The sequence below is a fragment of the Oncorhynchus gorbuscha genome, linkage group LG11 (assembly GCF_021184085.1).
Source record: "Oncorhynchus gorbuscha isolate QuinsamMale2020 ecotype Even-year linkage group LG11, OgorEven_v1.0, whole genome shotgun sequence".
NCBI classification, from domain to species: Eukaryota; Metazoa; Chordata; class Actinopteri; order Salmoniformes; family Salmonidae; genus Oncorhynchus; species Oncorhynchus gorbuscha.
In genome coordinates this window covers 8,818,948-8,833,720 of record NC_060183.1, presented here as the reverse complement: position 1 = coordinate 8,833,720, position 14,773 = coordinate 8,818,948, and the positions used below count along the sequence as shown (strand labels likewise).

Here is a 14,773-nt window from a genome sequence, read left to right as displayed (position 1 = left end):
GATAGTGCCACGTGATATGTTTTCTGTGCAGTGTTGGAAAAAATACCCAATTGTCATACCTGAGTAAAAGTATAGATACCTTTTACTCAAGTAAAAGTGACCTAGTAAAATACTACTTGAGTAAAAGTCTAAAAGTATTTGGTTTTAAATATACTTAAGTATCAAAAGCAAAAGTACAAGTATTAATAATTTCAAATTCCTTATATTAAGCAAACCAGATGGCGCCATTTTATTTACAGATAGCCAGGGGCACACTCCAACACTCAGACATCATTTACATGTGAAGTATGTGTTTAGTGAGTCCGCCAGATCAGAGGCAGTAGGGATGATCAGAAATGTTCTCTTGATAAGTGTGTGAATTAGACCATTTTCCTGTCCTGCTAAGCATTCAAAATGTAATGAGTACTTTTTGGATGTCGGGGGGAAAATGTATGCAGTAAAAAGCACATCATTCCTTGGGAATGTAGTGCAGTAAAAGTAAACGCTGACAAAACATATAAATAGTAAAGTACAAATACCACAAAAAACGATTTAAGTAGTACTTTCCAGTATTTTTACTTAAGTACCTTAGACCAGTGTTTGTTTGTGTCATGGTCACTGTAGTCCTTTACTCTGTACACTATCATCTGTTACAAATACCCCCAAAAACGATTTAAGTAGTACTTTCCAGTATTTTTTACTTAAGTACCTTAGACCAGTGTTTGTTTGTGTCATGGTCACTGTAGTCCTTTACTTTGTACACTAACATCTGCAGACTATGTATGTCTGAAGACCTCTTCCAACATTCCTCAATTAAAAAGGCACTGCGAGCTCTTTGTTTTTTTTGTGATCTTTTGTTTCACGCAGTACACAAATAATAGACGGTGGGTATATGGTGCCATTTTCTCAGCTGGTTTGTAAGTAAGACAAATCTATAGATTGCGTATTATGCTCCCTGATAATCTATTTCTATTTTTTGGGGTCAGGTCACATATTCAATATCAAGTCGTATTATTCCTGAAAACCTTCCCATTAATTCATAAGGATTAGTGAACATATGTTTAGTAGAGGCACATATAGACAGTCAGTCAATGAGGCTCATTGCTAAAAATACAAACCTCCGGTGTGTTTATCATGTCCTTTGGGGTCTTAAGAAATTGCGTCACTAGGAAGATTAAAGTAATAGCTTTACCTATACGGTCCGTCCCGGTGGAGATGCCCTGCTCAAATGCTTCACATGCGTTTCTGTTAAAGGAATATGGCCGCCACCTTGTATTCAGTTTTAACTATAGCTTTGATATTCTGCCGAGTTACTCCTGGATCAACTTCTTGTTTACCCGGCTGCTCTTGCACAAATGACAACTTGGGAAGGTAAATTGTTTGTTGTCAATGATTTTGTAGGCTAACTAGTTTTGTACGGAGTTTCTTTACCGTGTCAGTACGTTATGCAGTCGACCTATTGACTGATCGACTTTAGCCTATTGCTAAACTCAACGGTGTTTTTCAAAACTTGTTTTAACAATGCACAATGTGGAGAGATAACTTACTCTAAGAGAACATAAATAACCTAGTTTTGTTTATTTCATTTAAACATTAAATTATAACTCTAACCGTACTTACATAACCCAACATGTTTTTGTTTAATTTTAGATCCCTACTTTGCATGGAAACAGCCATGGGGCGAATCCCAGACAATGTTCCAAATGATTTCAGTAAAATTCGAATAGAGAATTCTCATCTGACCGAATTACCCCGCAGCTCCTTCTCTAAAGTTAGTGCCTTGGTGTCTCTATGGTTGAATTTCAACGATATCACCCTAATGAACATCAAGAGTCTGGAGGGGCTGACGAATCTAACCGAACTACGGCTACAGGGGAACAAGCTGCGTTCAGTCCCATGGACAGCGTTCCAGGATACGCCGAACCTGAAGATTTTGGACCTGAAACATAACCGACTAGACGTGCTCCCGGAATCTGCCCTGAGACAACTTCCAGGCCTGACCTATTTAGACTTATCCTTCAATCAGCTTACTGTCATATCCAGGGATGTCTTCCTCAACTGGCCTCTCCTCAACACTCAGGAGAGAAAAGGAGGTACAGAGCCCAGCAGTGGAGAGGCCAACGTTGTTTTAGCGCTGCACGACAACCCTTGGCTGTGTGACTGCCGCCTCAAAGGTTTCGTAGAGTTTATCAAAACCGTTAGTCCGCCTCTAATTCTGATGAACTCGTACCTGATGTGCATGGGCCCCAGTTCCAGAGCGGGAAAGTTCTTCCACGAAGTCGGTTTGAAAACATGCATGAAGCCCGAGGCCTCAGCCTCAGAAAGCAACGTGACGGTGTCACTGGGGGACAAGGTAACCCTCCGGTGCTTAGTCAAAGCCAGGCCTGACCCCGCCATCCACTGGTCGTACAGCCTGAAGATTATACGGGGATTTACTGGTAAGGTTTTATTTAATTGCAACTTCTAAACTATCATCTATTAGATTGCTTAATTTTAAATGTTTTACCTTTATTTAACCAGGCAAGTCAGTTAAGAACAAATTCTTATTTTCAATGACGGCCTAGGAACAGTGGGTTAACTGCCTATTCAGGGGCAGAATGACAGATGTGTACCTTGCCAGCTCGGGGATTTGAACTTGCAACCTTTCGGTTACTTGTCCAACGCTCTAACCACTAGGCTACCCTGCCGCCCTACATGTCAGTCACTCATAACTACACCACTTTGATGACAGGATTTAAAGCATGTGTATTTCATACATTCATTTGACTATTGGTGTTTATAGATTGAAACAGGGCTTGGTTGGTTATTGGTGTTTATAGATTGAAACAGGGCTTGGTTGGTTATTGGTGTTTATAGATTGAAAAAGGGCTTGGTTGGTTATTGGTGTTTATAGATTGAAACAGGGCTTGGTTGGTTATTGGTGTTTATAGATTGAAAAAGGGCTTGGTTGGTTATTGGTGTTTATAGATTGAAACAGGGCTTGGTTGGTTATTGGTGTTTATAGATTGAAAAAGGGCTTGGTTGGTTATTGGTGTTTATAGATTGAAACAGGGCTTGGTTGGTTATTGGTGTTTATAGATTGAAAAAGGGCTTGGTTGGTTATTGGTGTTTATATATTGAAACAGAGTTTGGTTGGCTATTGGTGTTAATATATTGAAACAGGGCTTGGTTGGTTATTGGTGTTTATATACTGAAACAGGGCTTGGTTGGTTATTGGTGTTTATAGATTAAAACAGGTAGACTATTGGTGTTTATAGATTGAAACAGGGCTTGGTTGGTTATTGGTGTTTATATATTGAAACTGTCATGCAGGTGAAAGAGGACCCAAAAGCGACTTGGCGAAAACAGAGTCTTTAATCCAGTAAAGTAAATACAAACAAAAAACACAACTTTCACTCGAAATGACGAGGACAAACTGGAGACTCGATCTTGAACAGCAGGTGAACAGCAGGTTGCCTCGGGAAGGCACTTGAACCAGACAGACTCAGACACCTGCTCGCCACGCAGCATCTGAGGAAAACACGACACGACAGGGCGATACACAAACACAGCACGGTGAATTCTAGACAAGGAACCGACAGGACAGGAACGGAACACAAAGGAAGAAATAGGGACTCTAATCAGGGGAAAGGATCGGGAACAGGTGTGGGAAGACAAAATGATTGATTAGGGGAATAGGAACAGCTGGGAGCAGGAACGGAACGATAGAGAGAAGAGAGAGCGAGAGAGTGAGAGAGGGAGGGGGAGAGAGAGGGATAGAAAGAGGGAAAGAACCTAATAAGACCAGCAGAGGGAAACGAATAGAATGGGAAGCACAGGGACAAGACAAGATAATAAATGACAAAACATGACAGAAACAGGGTTTGGTTGGTTATTGGTGTTTATATATTGAAACAGGGTTTGGTTGGCTATTGGTGTTTATAGATTAAAACAGGGTTTGGTTGGCTATTGGTGTTTATAGATTAAAACAGGTAGACTATTGGTGTTTATAGATTGAAACAGGGTTTGGTTGGCTATTGGTGTTTATAGATTAAAACATGGTTTGGTTGGCTATTGGTGTTTATAGATGAAAACAGGGTTTGGTTGGTTATTGGTGTTTATAGATTAAAACAGGTAGACTATTGGTGTTTATAGATTGAAACAGGGCTTGGTTGGTTATTGGTGTTTATAGATTAAAACAGGGTTTGGTTGGCTATTGGTGTTTATAGATTAAAACAGATAGACTATTGGTGTATATAGATTACAACAGGTAGACTATTGGTGTTTATAGATTAAAACAGGTAGACTATTGGTGTTTATAGATTAAAACAGGGTTTGGTTGGCTATTGGTGTTTATAGATTAAAACAGGTAGACTATTGGTGTTTATAGATTACAACAGGGTTTGGTTGGCTATTGGTGTTTATAGATTAAAACAGGTTGGCTATTGGTGTTTATAGATTGAAACAGGTTGGCTATTGGTGTTTATAGATTGAAACAGGTTGGCTATTGGTGTTTATAGATTGAAACAGGGTTTGGTTGGCTATTGGTGTTTATAGATTGAAACAGGGTTTGGTTGGCTATTGGTGTTTATAGATTGAAACAGGGTTTGGTTGGCTATTGGTGTTTATAGATTAAAACAGGTAGACTATTGGTGTTTATAGATTAAAACAGGTTGGCTATTGGTGTTTATAGATTGAAACAAGGTTTGGTTGGCTATTGGTGTTTATAGATTAAAACAGGTTGGCTATTGGTGTTTATAGATTGAAACAGGTTGGCTATTGGTGTTTATAGATTGAAACAGGTTGGCTATTGGTGTTTATAGATTGAAACAGGTAGACTATTGGTGTTTATAGATTAAAACAGGTAGACTATTGATGTTTATAGATTAAAACAGGGTTTGGTTGGCTATTGGTGTTTATAGATTGAAACAGGTAGACTATTGGTGTTTATAGATTAAAACAGGTTGGCTATTGGTGTTTATAGATTAAAACAGGTTGGCTATTGGTGTTTATAGATTGAAACAGGTTGGCTATTGGTGTTTATAGATTGAAACAGGTTGGCTATTGGTGTTTATAGATTGAAACAGGTTGGCTATTGGTGTTTATAGATTGAAAGAGGTTGGCTATTGGTGTTTATAGATTGAAACAAGGTTTGGTTGGCTATTGGTGTTTATAGATTGAAACAGGGTTTGGTTGGCTATTGATGTTTATAGATTGCTTTAAACAGTGAATGACACTGCCTTTCTTGTAGGCAAACTCAACAATAATGCCTAATGCAACAAATAACATAAACAGTACTGCATATTATACATGTACAATATGTAGATTTTTATCCACTCTTGTTGATTAAGTTGTAACATAATTCTCCTTTCTCTCCAGTCTCAGAGACCCGTGTGGACGATGAGACCATCAGATCTCAGCTGGTCATCCCATCCCTTCACCTGGCGGACCGAGGCGCTTACACCTGCTTCGCCAACAACTTCATAGGCAACTCGTCCGTCATTATCCTGGTCAACATCAAGTCTTTCAACGCCTCCTCCTCCTCCGTCGGTGCCGCCATGTCTCTACCCCCGTTCCCCCTGGCCTCAGCCGACGGGAACGTCTACATTGACATCCGCATCTCCAAGCAGACGGTCTACGGCATCACTCTGGAGTGGTACGCTGCGACAGACAACCCTGCAGAGACCTGGTTCACCATCCACTTGGGGAAATACCACTCTGAGAAAAAGGAGTTGACATACATCGGGCCGGGCATCAACACCTATTCGGTCAACGACCTCCTACCGGTTACTAAATACGAGGTGTGTGTAACGCTGAAGAACCAGATGCCCCGCGCCGGCCAGTGCATCGTGTTTGTAACAGGAAGTGACATCAGTCAGCTGGAACAACGGGAGAAGCTCATCCATATTATTGTGATCGTGTGCGCCATGGTGCTGGCGGTGCCCGTGGGGATGTACGCCTGCACCACCGACACCAGATGTAAGTTCAGCTGCCTGGACCGCTGTACGGAGCAGTGTAAGAGGAGGAGGAGGCAGGAGAAGACCCTGAAGACCAATGGGGAGAGACAGGGGACCTTCGACAGCCTCCAGGCCGCCAGCGATGAAGGACTCTGTGGAGACTCTGAAGAGGTGATGAAGAAGAGGAGTAAGTCCTCAGACGAAAAAAACAACCACAGGGGAAAAGCACAAGATCTACCAGAGACAACCACTGGAGCAAAGCTATATTAGCTGTAGGTTTAAAGTTTAAAAATATCTACTAAAGACAACCACTGGAGCAAAGCTATATTAGCTGTAGGTTTAAAGTTTAAAAATATCTACTAAAGACAGCAAAGCTATATTAGCTGTAGGTTTAAAGTTTAAAAATATCCACTAGAGACAACCACTGGAGCAAAGCTATATTAGCTGTTTTTTTTATTTCACCTTTATTTAACCAGGTAGGCCAGTTGAGAACAAGTTCTCATTTATAACTGCGACCTGGCCAAGATAACGCAAAACAGTGCGACAGGTTTAAAGTTAAAAAAAAAAATATCCACTAGAGACAACCACTAGACACAACCACTAGAGACAACCACTAGACACAACCACTAGAGACAACCACTAGAGACAACCACTAGAGACAACCACCAGAGACAACCACCAGAGACAACCACTAGAGACAACCACTAGAGACAACCACTAGAGACAACCACTAGAGACAACCACTAGACACAACCACCAGAGACAACCACTAGAGACAACCACTAGAGACAACCACTAGAGACAACCACTAGAGACAACCACTAGACACAATCACTAGAGACAACCACTAGAGACAACCACTAGAGACAACCACCAGAGACAACCACTAGAGACAACCACCAGAGACAACCACTAGAGACAACCACTAGAGACAACCACTAGACACAACCACTAGAGACAACCACTAGAGACAACCACTAGAGACAACCACTAGAGACAACCACTAGAGACAACCACCAGAGACAACCACTAGAGACAACCACCAGAGACAACCACTAGAGACAACCACTAGACACAACCACTAGAGACAACCACTAGAGACAACCACTAGAGACAACCACTAGAGACAACCACTAGAGACAACCACTAGAGACAACCACCAGAGACAAGCACTAGAGACAACCACTAGAGACAACCACTAGAGACAACCACTAGAGACAACCACTAGAGACAACCACCAGAGACAACCACTAGAGACAACCACCAGAGACAACCACTAGAGACAACCACTAGAGACAACCACCAGAGACAACCACTAGAGACAACCACTAGAGACAACCACCAGAGACAACCACCAGAGACAACCACTAGAGACAACCACTAGAGACAACCACCAGAGACAACCACTAGAGACAACCACCAGAGACAACCACCAGAGACAACCACTAGAGACAACCACTAGAGACAACCACTAGAGACAACCACTAGAGACAACCACTAGAGACAACCACCAGAGACAACCACCAGAGACAACCACTAGAGACAACCACTAGAGACAACCACTAGAGACAAGCACTAGAGACAACCACTAGAGACAACCACTAGAGACAAAGCTATATTAGCTGTAGGTTTAACGTTTTAAAACGTGTACAAGACGTCTAGAGGAACACTTATCTGTAATAGTGGGGAACAGTCTTATGTGAAGTGAAGCTTTAGGAAATACATTTGTTAAGCTTCACGTTGTCATGCTAAGAGGGAAACGCCTTTCTCCATGTCTGTAGAAAGAGTATATTGTTAAAGGTTAAAATAAAATACAATTGTTTTAATGAGTTTATATACTGTATCTATGTATCTTGATTGATCTCTGTTTTTAAAAGAAAAATGGAGAATTCATCTCACCTGTTAATTCTGTACATGCAACATAGTTGCACATCTGTTCTTGTCTTCCAGATGTAATGGACTGCATTTCCTCACGGTTCGTTGAAACTCATTCATTAGGAGAGGTTCAGTTAAATATACATGAATACATACTGTATACAGCCTTTGCACTACTACCTACGTAATGCATGAGGCTTCTTTGCTACTCTTTTCCTGTTTTTGACTCACTTTGGGATGGTGGGGGTGGAATGGTGAGGATTAGACTTGGGGGTGAAGGTTGTTGGGATTAGAGTTAGAGGTGAAGATGGACACTTGAGACAACACCATCCTAATTGCTCCCTACCCAGATCCCATTGTCCTTAAGCTTTTGATGTTTACAAATCTGAAGGGTCTGGATTAGGGTTGTACAATTCTTGTAACGTTCACAAAATGTTCAGGTTTTCCAGAAATCCTGTTTGGAGATTCATGGAATCAGGAAATCCTGTTTGGAGATTCATGGAATCAGGAAATCCTGTTTGAAGATTCATGGAATCAGGAAATCCTGTTTGAAGATTCATGGAATCAGGAAATCCTGTTTGGAGATTCATGGAATCAGGAAATCCTGTTTGAAGATTCATGGAATCAGGAAATCCTGTTTGGAGATTCATGGAATCAGGAGGGAATAAGCAGGACATCTGCAATTGTCCAACCAGGATTTCTGGAAAACCTGGGAATTTTAGGAAAGCTACTGTAATTTCGTAACCCTTGTCTGGATAGGTTAGCCTATAGGATAGGATAGGTATAAGAGGCTTAGTTGTGGGACTTCCTGCAGATCTGTAAACATCCAAGGGATAGGGTCAACAGGAAGGGAGTGCTTGTTCACAGACTAACACTTTGATTTTAGCACCACAACTCAAAAGGTTGTGTTATGTAAAAGCGTTGTTTTGGTGCGTGTTTATTCATACACTGGTAAAGAGATTATCATATATTGTTTTTTTATAATCTGTATCTTGTATCTCTCTAGATCTTTAACCTCTTAACCACACCTGTGTACCAAATGCCACCCTATTCCCTATATAGTACACTACCCCTATGGGCTCTGGTCAAAAGTAGTGCACTACTTCCCGTGGGACATGGTAAAAAGTAGTGGACTACTCCGTATGGGCCCTGGTAAAAAGTAGTGCACTACTCCGTATGGGCCCTGGTAAAAAGTAGTGCACAACTCCGTATGGGCCCTGGAAAAAGTAGTGCACTACTCCGTATGGGCCCTGGTAAAAAGTAGTGCACTACAATGTGAATAGGGTCCCATTTGGGTCTCACACATAGATCCTAACCATGTCTCTCAGAGAGAATAGACAACATGAGATATTCTCTGAGTTTTTACTGAAAACTGCATTTGATGCTAATTTCTGATATTTGTTGTGTTTTTTTTTATCTATATAAAATATATATTGTCTGTCACATTAAGGGGGTAAATATTTTAGTCCTTAATTTACTTGAATGTATTTTTGTATTCAACAATTGCCTAAAATATCTGTCTTTCACATGCCAATGTGATCAAAACATGTATAGTCTTGAATAAAAGCACATCTATTGTGGAGTCAAAGATATTCTACTTCTTTGATTTGTATCATCGTAAGTCTACGTCTTTCAATTTATTACACCTAAAATTCCGATAACTTTCACAAAATGTTCAGGTTTCCCAGTTGAAAGGTTCACCGGAATTTGCTGTCAACATTCTCAGCCGCCAAAAGACAAAAGACAATTATGTATAAGTGAGCATTACCCATGAATGAGTGAATAGAGACGAGAGGGTCAAGAAAGAAGATTAGGAAGATGGTGCAGGTCAGTTTGACTGTAGAATAGGGTGTTAATGGCAAGATTTAAAGGGTTAACATCACCCGTTTACCCAGGGACAGCATTCACTTATGAAGACAATCAGGGCCGGCTATAGCCTTTTGGGGGCCCTAAGAGAGATTTGGTTGACATTTTAGTGGCCTCCGTCGATGGTGGAGAGACATTTTTGAGTGTTAAAGTTAATTTCTTGCAATTCTACACATTTTGCCATGGGACTTAGAGAAAATGTTGCAATTTTAAAGGCCTAGTGCAAACATAATATATATATATATATATTTTTAAATTTGTTTTATATACATTTCCACACTATGAGGTTGGAATGATACTGTGTGATTGTGAACATGGTGATGATGCCGTTTTGGTGTAGGAGCGGTTAGAGAAATTGCAGAATGGCAGAGCGGAAGTGGAGAAAGTAAAAGCTGCCATTATTATATTCAAAGAGCAACTTGGCATATCCTGTATAACAGGACCATTAGACATTGCAGACGTGTTCATTTTTCTAACTTAATCAGAATAACTTGAGAGTGCTCTTCTCAACCATTGATGGCCTCATGTTTGTGGAGTTAATTTAGCATACACTCTTCCCCAGAGTAATTTACAGTACAGAGTGCATACCGTTTTAACACTGGCCCTCCCGTGGGAATTGAACCCTTAACACTGATGTTGCAAGCCCCATTTCTTCCAAGTCTAAATATGAGGAGTGTGCTGCATAAGCAAGATCTGATGAGAAGCTTGATGATATTGTCCCCGGTCTACCACACAAAGGCACTATGGATTTGACTTGACACAGATATGCTCAGGAAAAGTTATATCACAATTTAAGCCTTCTAACCTGCCTTCTCAATCCTACCCCCCCCCCAACCTTCTCCAAAACAGTTTTAATTGCATATCTGAAGAAGTACAAGCTAATGTTAATCACTTTCCCCACTGCACTAAACACTGCTATGGTGATACCCCTCCTGAAGGAGAGTAATATAGATTCTTCAGATATTCGCAATTTTCGGACAATCTCCAACTGTCACAACTTCCACCGAAGTCGGCTCCTCTCCTCGTTCGGGCGGCGTTCGGCTGTCGACGTCACCGAACTTCTAGCCATCGCCGCTCCATTTTTCATTGTTCCATTTGTTTGGTCTTGTTCCCCGCACACCTGGTTTACATTCCCTAATCACATTGTGTACATATATTCCTCTGTACCCCCCCCCCATGTCCTTGTGCGGAATTCTTTTGTGTTACGTGTTCTATGTGACGCGTCAGGCTGATTTTCCATGTTCCGTGCTACCAGTAAGTTTGCACCTAAATCAACCATTTATCGGATCATCAAGAACTTCAAGGAGAGCGGTGCAATTGTTCTGGCACCCATGAAAGTCCAACAAGTGCCAGGACCGTCTCCTAAAGTTGATTCAACTGCGGGATTGGGGCACCACCAGTACAGAGCTTGCTCAGGAATGGCAGCAGGCAGGTGTGAGTGCATCTGCACGCACAGTGAGGCGAAGACTTTTGGAGGATGGCCTGGTGTCAAGAAGGGCAGCAAAGAAGCCACTTCTCTCCTGGAAAAACATCAGGGACAGACTGATTTTCTGCCAAATGTACAGGGATTGGACTGTTGAGGACTGGGGTAAAGTCATTTTCTCTGATGAATCCCCTTTCCAATTGTTTGGGACGTCTGGAGAAAACCTTGTCCGGAGAAGACAAGGTGAGCGCTACCATCGGTCCTGTGTCATGCCAACAGTAAAGCATCCTGAGACCATTCATGTGTGTAAATTATCCTTAAAAGTCATGTGCAACGCACTTGTCGACAACACGCCTTTGATTGAATAATGACATATAGTACCGTACCTATCACAGGAGGACGGGCTCATGCGAATGTCTGGAGCGGAATCAGTGGAACGGTACCAAATACAGCAAACATGGTTTGATTCCATTCCATTTGCTCCGTTCCAGACATTATTATGAGCCGTCCTCCCCTCAGCAGCATCCACTGACATCTACACATAAACATGTATTTATTTTTTTATGTAATTTATTGCAGATCACAAAATTATTTCAGTATTGTAGTCTATTGTTATCTTAAGCTCTGACAAAGGCTGTGAGGGCGATGCGTAAAGCTAATTAAAGAGCAGTGATACGATCAAGAGCAGTGATACGATTAAGAGTGGTGATATGATCAAGAGCAGTGTGAGGATTACTTATTTTTTCTTCTCTCTGTTTATTGTTGTTATCTAAAACGTACTGTATATGTCGCTAGTTATGAACTAACAAAATCACAACTCAACAATTATTTTTCATACATTTATTCCAAACGATAAAATAAAGACAATCAAGATTTCACTTCAAGAAACAGGCAAGTGTTACACCACATACATTATTATTATTGAATATATACATACATACACACATATATAGAATATATTGTATCGTTATGTATCCCATTAATTTTCATGTAGTTTGCACAGCGTGGAAATTAATGCTTTAGTTTATGGCCAATTTTACAACATCTCCGTTCATACAGTTTGATATTTACTGAAACAACAAAATGATTCCTTCATTTAAGTGAGTAATCCAACACCAATCCCCCCCCAAATTAAAAGAAGACCCTTTTGAAATAGAAAAGCATTTCAAACAAGAAAAAAAAAGTTACTGATTTCAAACAAGCAAGAGCTTTTGTTGTCTTGAAAGCAGGCAGTGGCACATCACATCTACTTATCTAAATATGACAAACACCACTAGAATGTCACAAACACAGGTCCATGAGCACTCGTGTTTTAAGCAATGGCATTTATCCTGTCAAAAAAAATATCTCTTATTTATTTATTTTTATAGCTGTGTCATACAGCTGCTTCGATCTGACGCACAGGTCAAAGTTGGTACATTTTTAGGGATGGGCATTTGAAATGTTTTCACTGTTAGAATAAAATCACGATAGTAGAAATACTATGTGTTTTAAAGAAAACAGTTGTTTTGGAAAACTTCAATGGAGACGTGCACGCTGAAGTCACTTTGTTTGTATCAGTAGAAAGGTGGGGAAGAGGTGAGTGGAGAGAGGAATAGGGGCTCCGGCGTGTGGCACTAGTTACACAAACTCCTATTATGCCATCTGCTAGTGCTCGTCTGGACTGCATCAAATCATTGTAAACAAGCTAGCTAGCTAGCTACAGTAGCAAGGCTGATTGAGGCTATTTTTGAGGCGTCCTTTTAGCCAAATTAATTCCATAATTTGAATTCCATTTTGTATTCTGGCAACATAGGCTACATATCAATCCTAATCATATATTTCAGCACTATTCTTGAAAACATTGCAGGGTCTTAAGCAAATTAAACAAAACCGTTTCAGGAATATGACACAGAAATACGCAGTAGTCTTTTGCTCAGACATGGTACAGTATTTCCCCCTTAGTCACTCTTGTTAACATGTTGTTTCCCTCGGGATGGCAGCAATGCAGAGACGTATCTAACAAGGATCCTGTTACACATCTCAAGATGGCAGAAATGCAGTGACGTATCGAACAAGGATCCCATTACACATCTCAAGATGGCAGAAATGCAGTGACGTATCTAACAAGGATCCCATTACACATCTCAAGATGGCAGAAATGCAGAGACGTATCTAACAAGGATCCCGTTACACATCTCAAGATGGCAGAAATGCAGTGACGTATCTAACAAGGATCCCGTTACACATCTCAAGATGGCAGTGTGTGTCTGAAATGGCACCCTAATTCCCTGTAAACTGCACTATTCTGGACCGGGGCCCATGGATCCAAGTGTCCAACGTTATGTTAACATATTGAAGAAAATGTGTAGAGCTCGTTAGATTCAGTAGGTTCAATAATAGGACAGTGTTGCAACATTGCTTTGACAGAGGACTTGCTTTGAAAACAAATACAGTTTTGAAGGGAATTTACCTACTGTCCTCAACCTTCTTTTACAATTGCAATTTTACAATCCTAGGACTGAGCACATTCAGCAAGTCCAGACAATTTACTGACAGATTGGTTAGAGCGCCAGCACACCTCACCTATCAGGTTCAATAATAGCTTGAGTTGCTCTCAATGATTTTCTGCTCCAGTCTCCTTTTGAGTTCAGAGACCAGGGCTGAGCTGACGGGGATTCTAGTAGTCTCAGAGCTGATGTTGCTCTCTCTGCTCTGGCTGGATCTCCTGGAGCCCTTTGAAGCCAGGGCCCCAGAGACAGTCGGCACTGCAGCCCGGGGCCTCTCACTGGGCCTGGGGTCGGAGGACAGAGGGGGACAGGATGGAGGAGACAGACAGGGGGCTTTGGGGGGCAGAGGATTGGGCTTTGATCTAGAGCACCGGGGTCTGATGTTTTTGTTGGGGTTGATGCTGACACTCCCCGCTTCCGGGTCGCCTACAACAAACTTGTTCAATGGGTCATTTCCACCGCCGCCACGGAACGGTACGTTAAACATCCACGGCTTACGGTCTCTTGACGGTCTCCGTCTGATGATGATGCGACGCGCCGGCATTATCCTGTTGGACTTTGTGTTGCGCAAGAACATAGCCGTGGAGATCAAGACTGTGACCCCTACCAATATGCTAATGACACCAGCGACCATGCCTAGGGCCTTCATTGGGTTGTGCCTACTTTGCAATAAAAAGGCTGCCATAGGCCCCTTGAGTTGAGTCTGTAAAAGAGCACAAAGATAATACTTTTAATCACGCCCATCCACGGGACTAGATCATCAGACGTTTTAAACGTTTCATATTTTGGTCCAAAAGCATGCAGGCAAGCAGCAGGGTCAGAGGTCAGACATGAGCCAAGCACTGACAGAGGAGCCCCAGACAGACAACATCTCTATAACGCTAGCAGCATGATGGCCGCAGGAAGGCCTGTGTGGCTCAGTTGGTAAAAGCACGGGGCTAACAACAACAACAAGGTTGTGGAGTTCAATTCCCACAGCTCGTCCATACATGTACTAATAATGTATGTTCTCACTGTAATGATACGCTGGCAAACACCCTTTCATCCCAAACTGCTGTGTCTGTTAATGATTTAGGGTGCGGTGCTCTACTTTAGGCTGTGCCAGTTGAGTCATACACACACTGACTGTTGTTCGGGAGTGTGGCGGGTGCATCAGAACGGTTTGTTCATGCGCAGTGACATGTTTTCCGATAAGGATTGTAATT

General features: G+C 41.6%; 2 protein-coding genes across 2 annotated transcripts in view; one reads left to right on the top strand and one right to left on the bottom strand.

The window, feature by feature from the left end:
* The first annotated feature begins 1,199 nt into the window (after positions 1-1,199).
* lrit2 (leucine-rich repeat, immunoglobulin-like and transmembrane domains 2) lies at positions 1,200-6,590 on the top strand. Its single transcript, XM_046367839.1, has 3 exons — positions 1,200-1,350; positions 1,630-2,417; positions 5,338-6,590. The coding sequence occupies exons 1-3, from the start codon at positions 1,238-1,240 to the stop codon at positions 6,183-6,185; spliced, it is 1,749 nt and encodes a 582-aa protein (XP_046223795.1). The 5' UTR covers positions 1,200-1,237; the 3' UTR covers positions 6,186-6,590.
* A 5,320-nt stretch (positions 6,591-11,910) lies between these two features.
* LOC124048082 (cadherin-related family member 1-like) overlaps positions 11,911-14,773 on the bottom strand; it is a 44,776-nt gene continuing 41,913 nt past the window's right edge. Inside the window, exon 18 of the mRNA XM_046368495.1 lies at positions 11,911-14,271. Coding sequence (XP_046224451.1) covers positions 13,654-14,271 — 618 coding nt within the window. The 3' untranslated portion in view covers positions 11,911-13,653. The remainder of the gene's footprint in view (positions 14,272-14,773) is intronic.

Coding starts and splice junctions, on each gene's coding strand:
- lrit2 (XM_046367839.1), top strand. CDS start 1,238: ATGGCCGCCACCTTGTATTCAGTTTTAACTATAGCTTTGATATTCTGC. Junction 1,351..1,629: donor ACAAATGACAACTTGGGAAG/GTAAATTGTTTG, acceptor GTTTAATTTTAG/ATCCCTACTTTGCATGGAAA. Junction 2,418..5,337: donor GATTATACGGGGATTTACTG/GTAAGGTTTTAT, acceptor CTTTCTCTCCAG/TCTCAGAGACCCGTGTGGAC.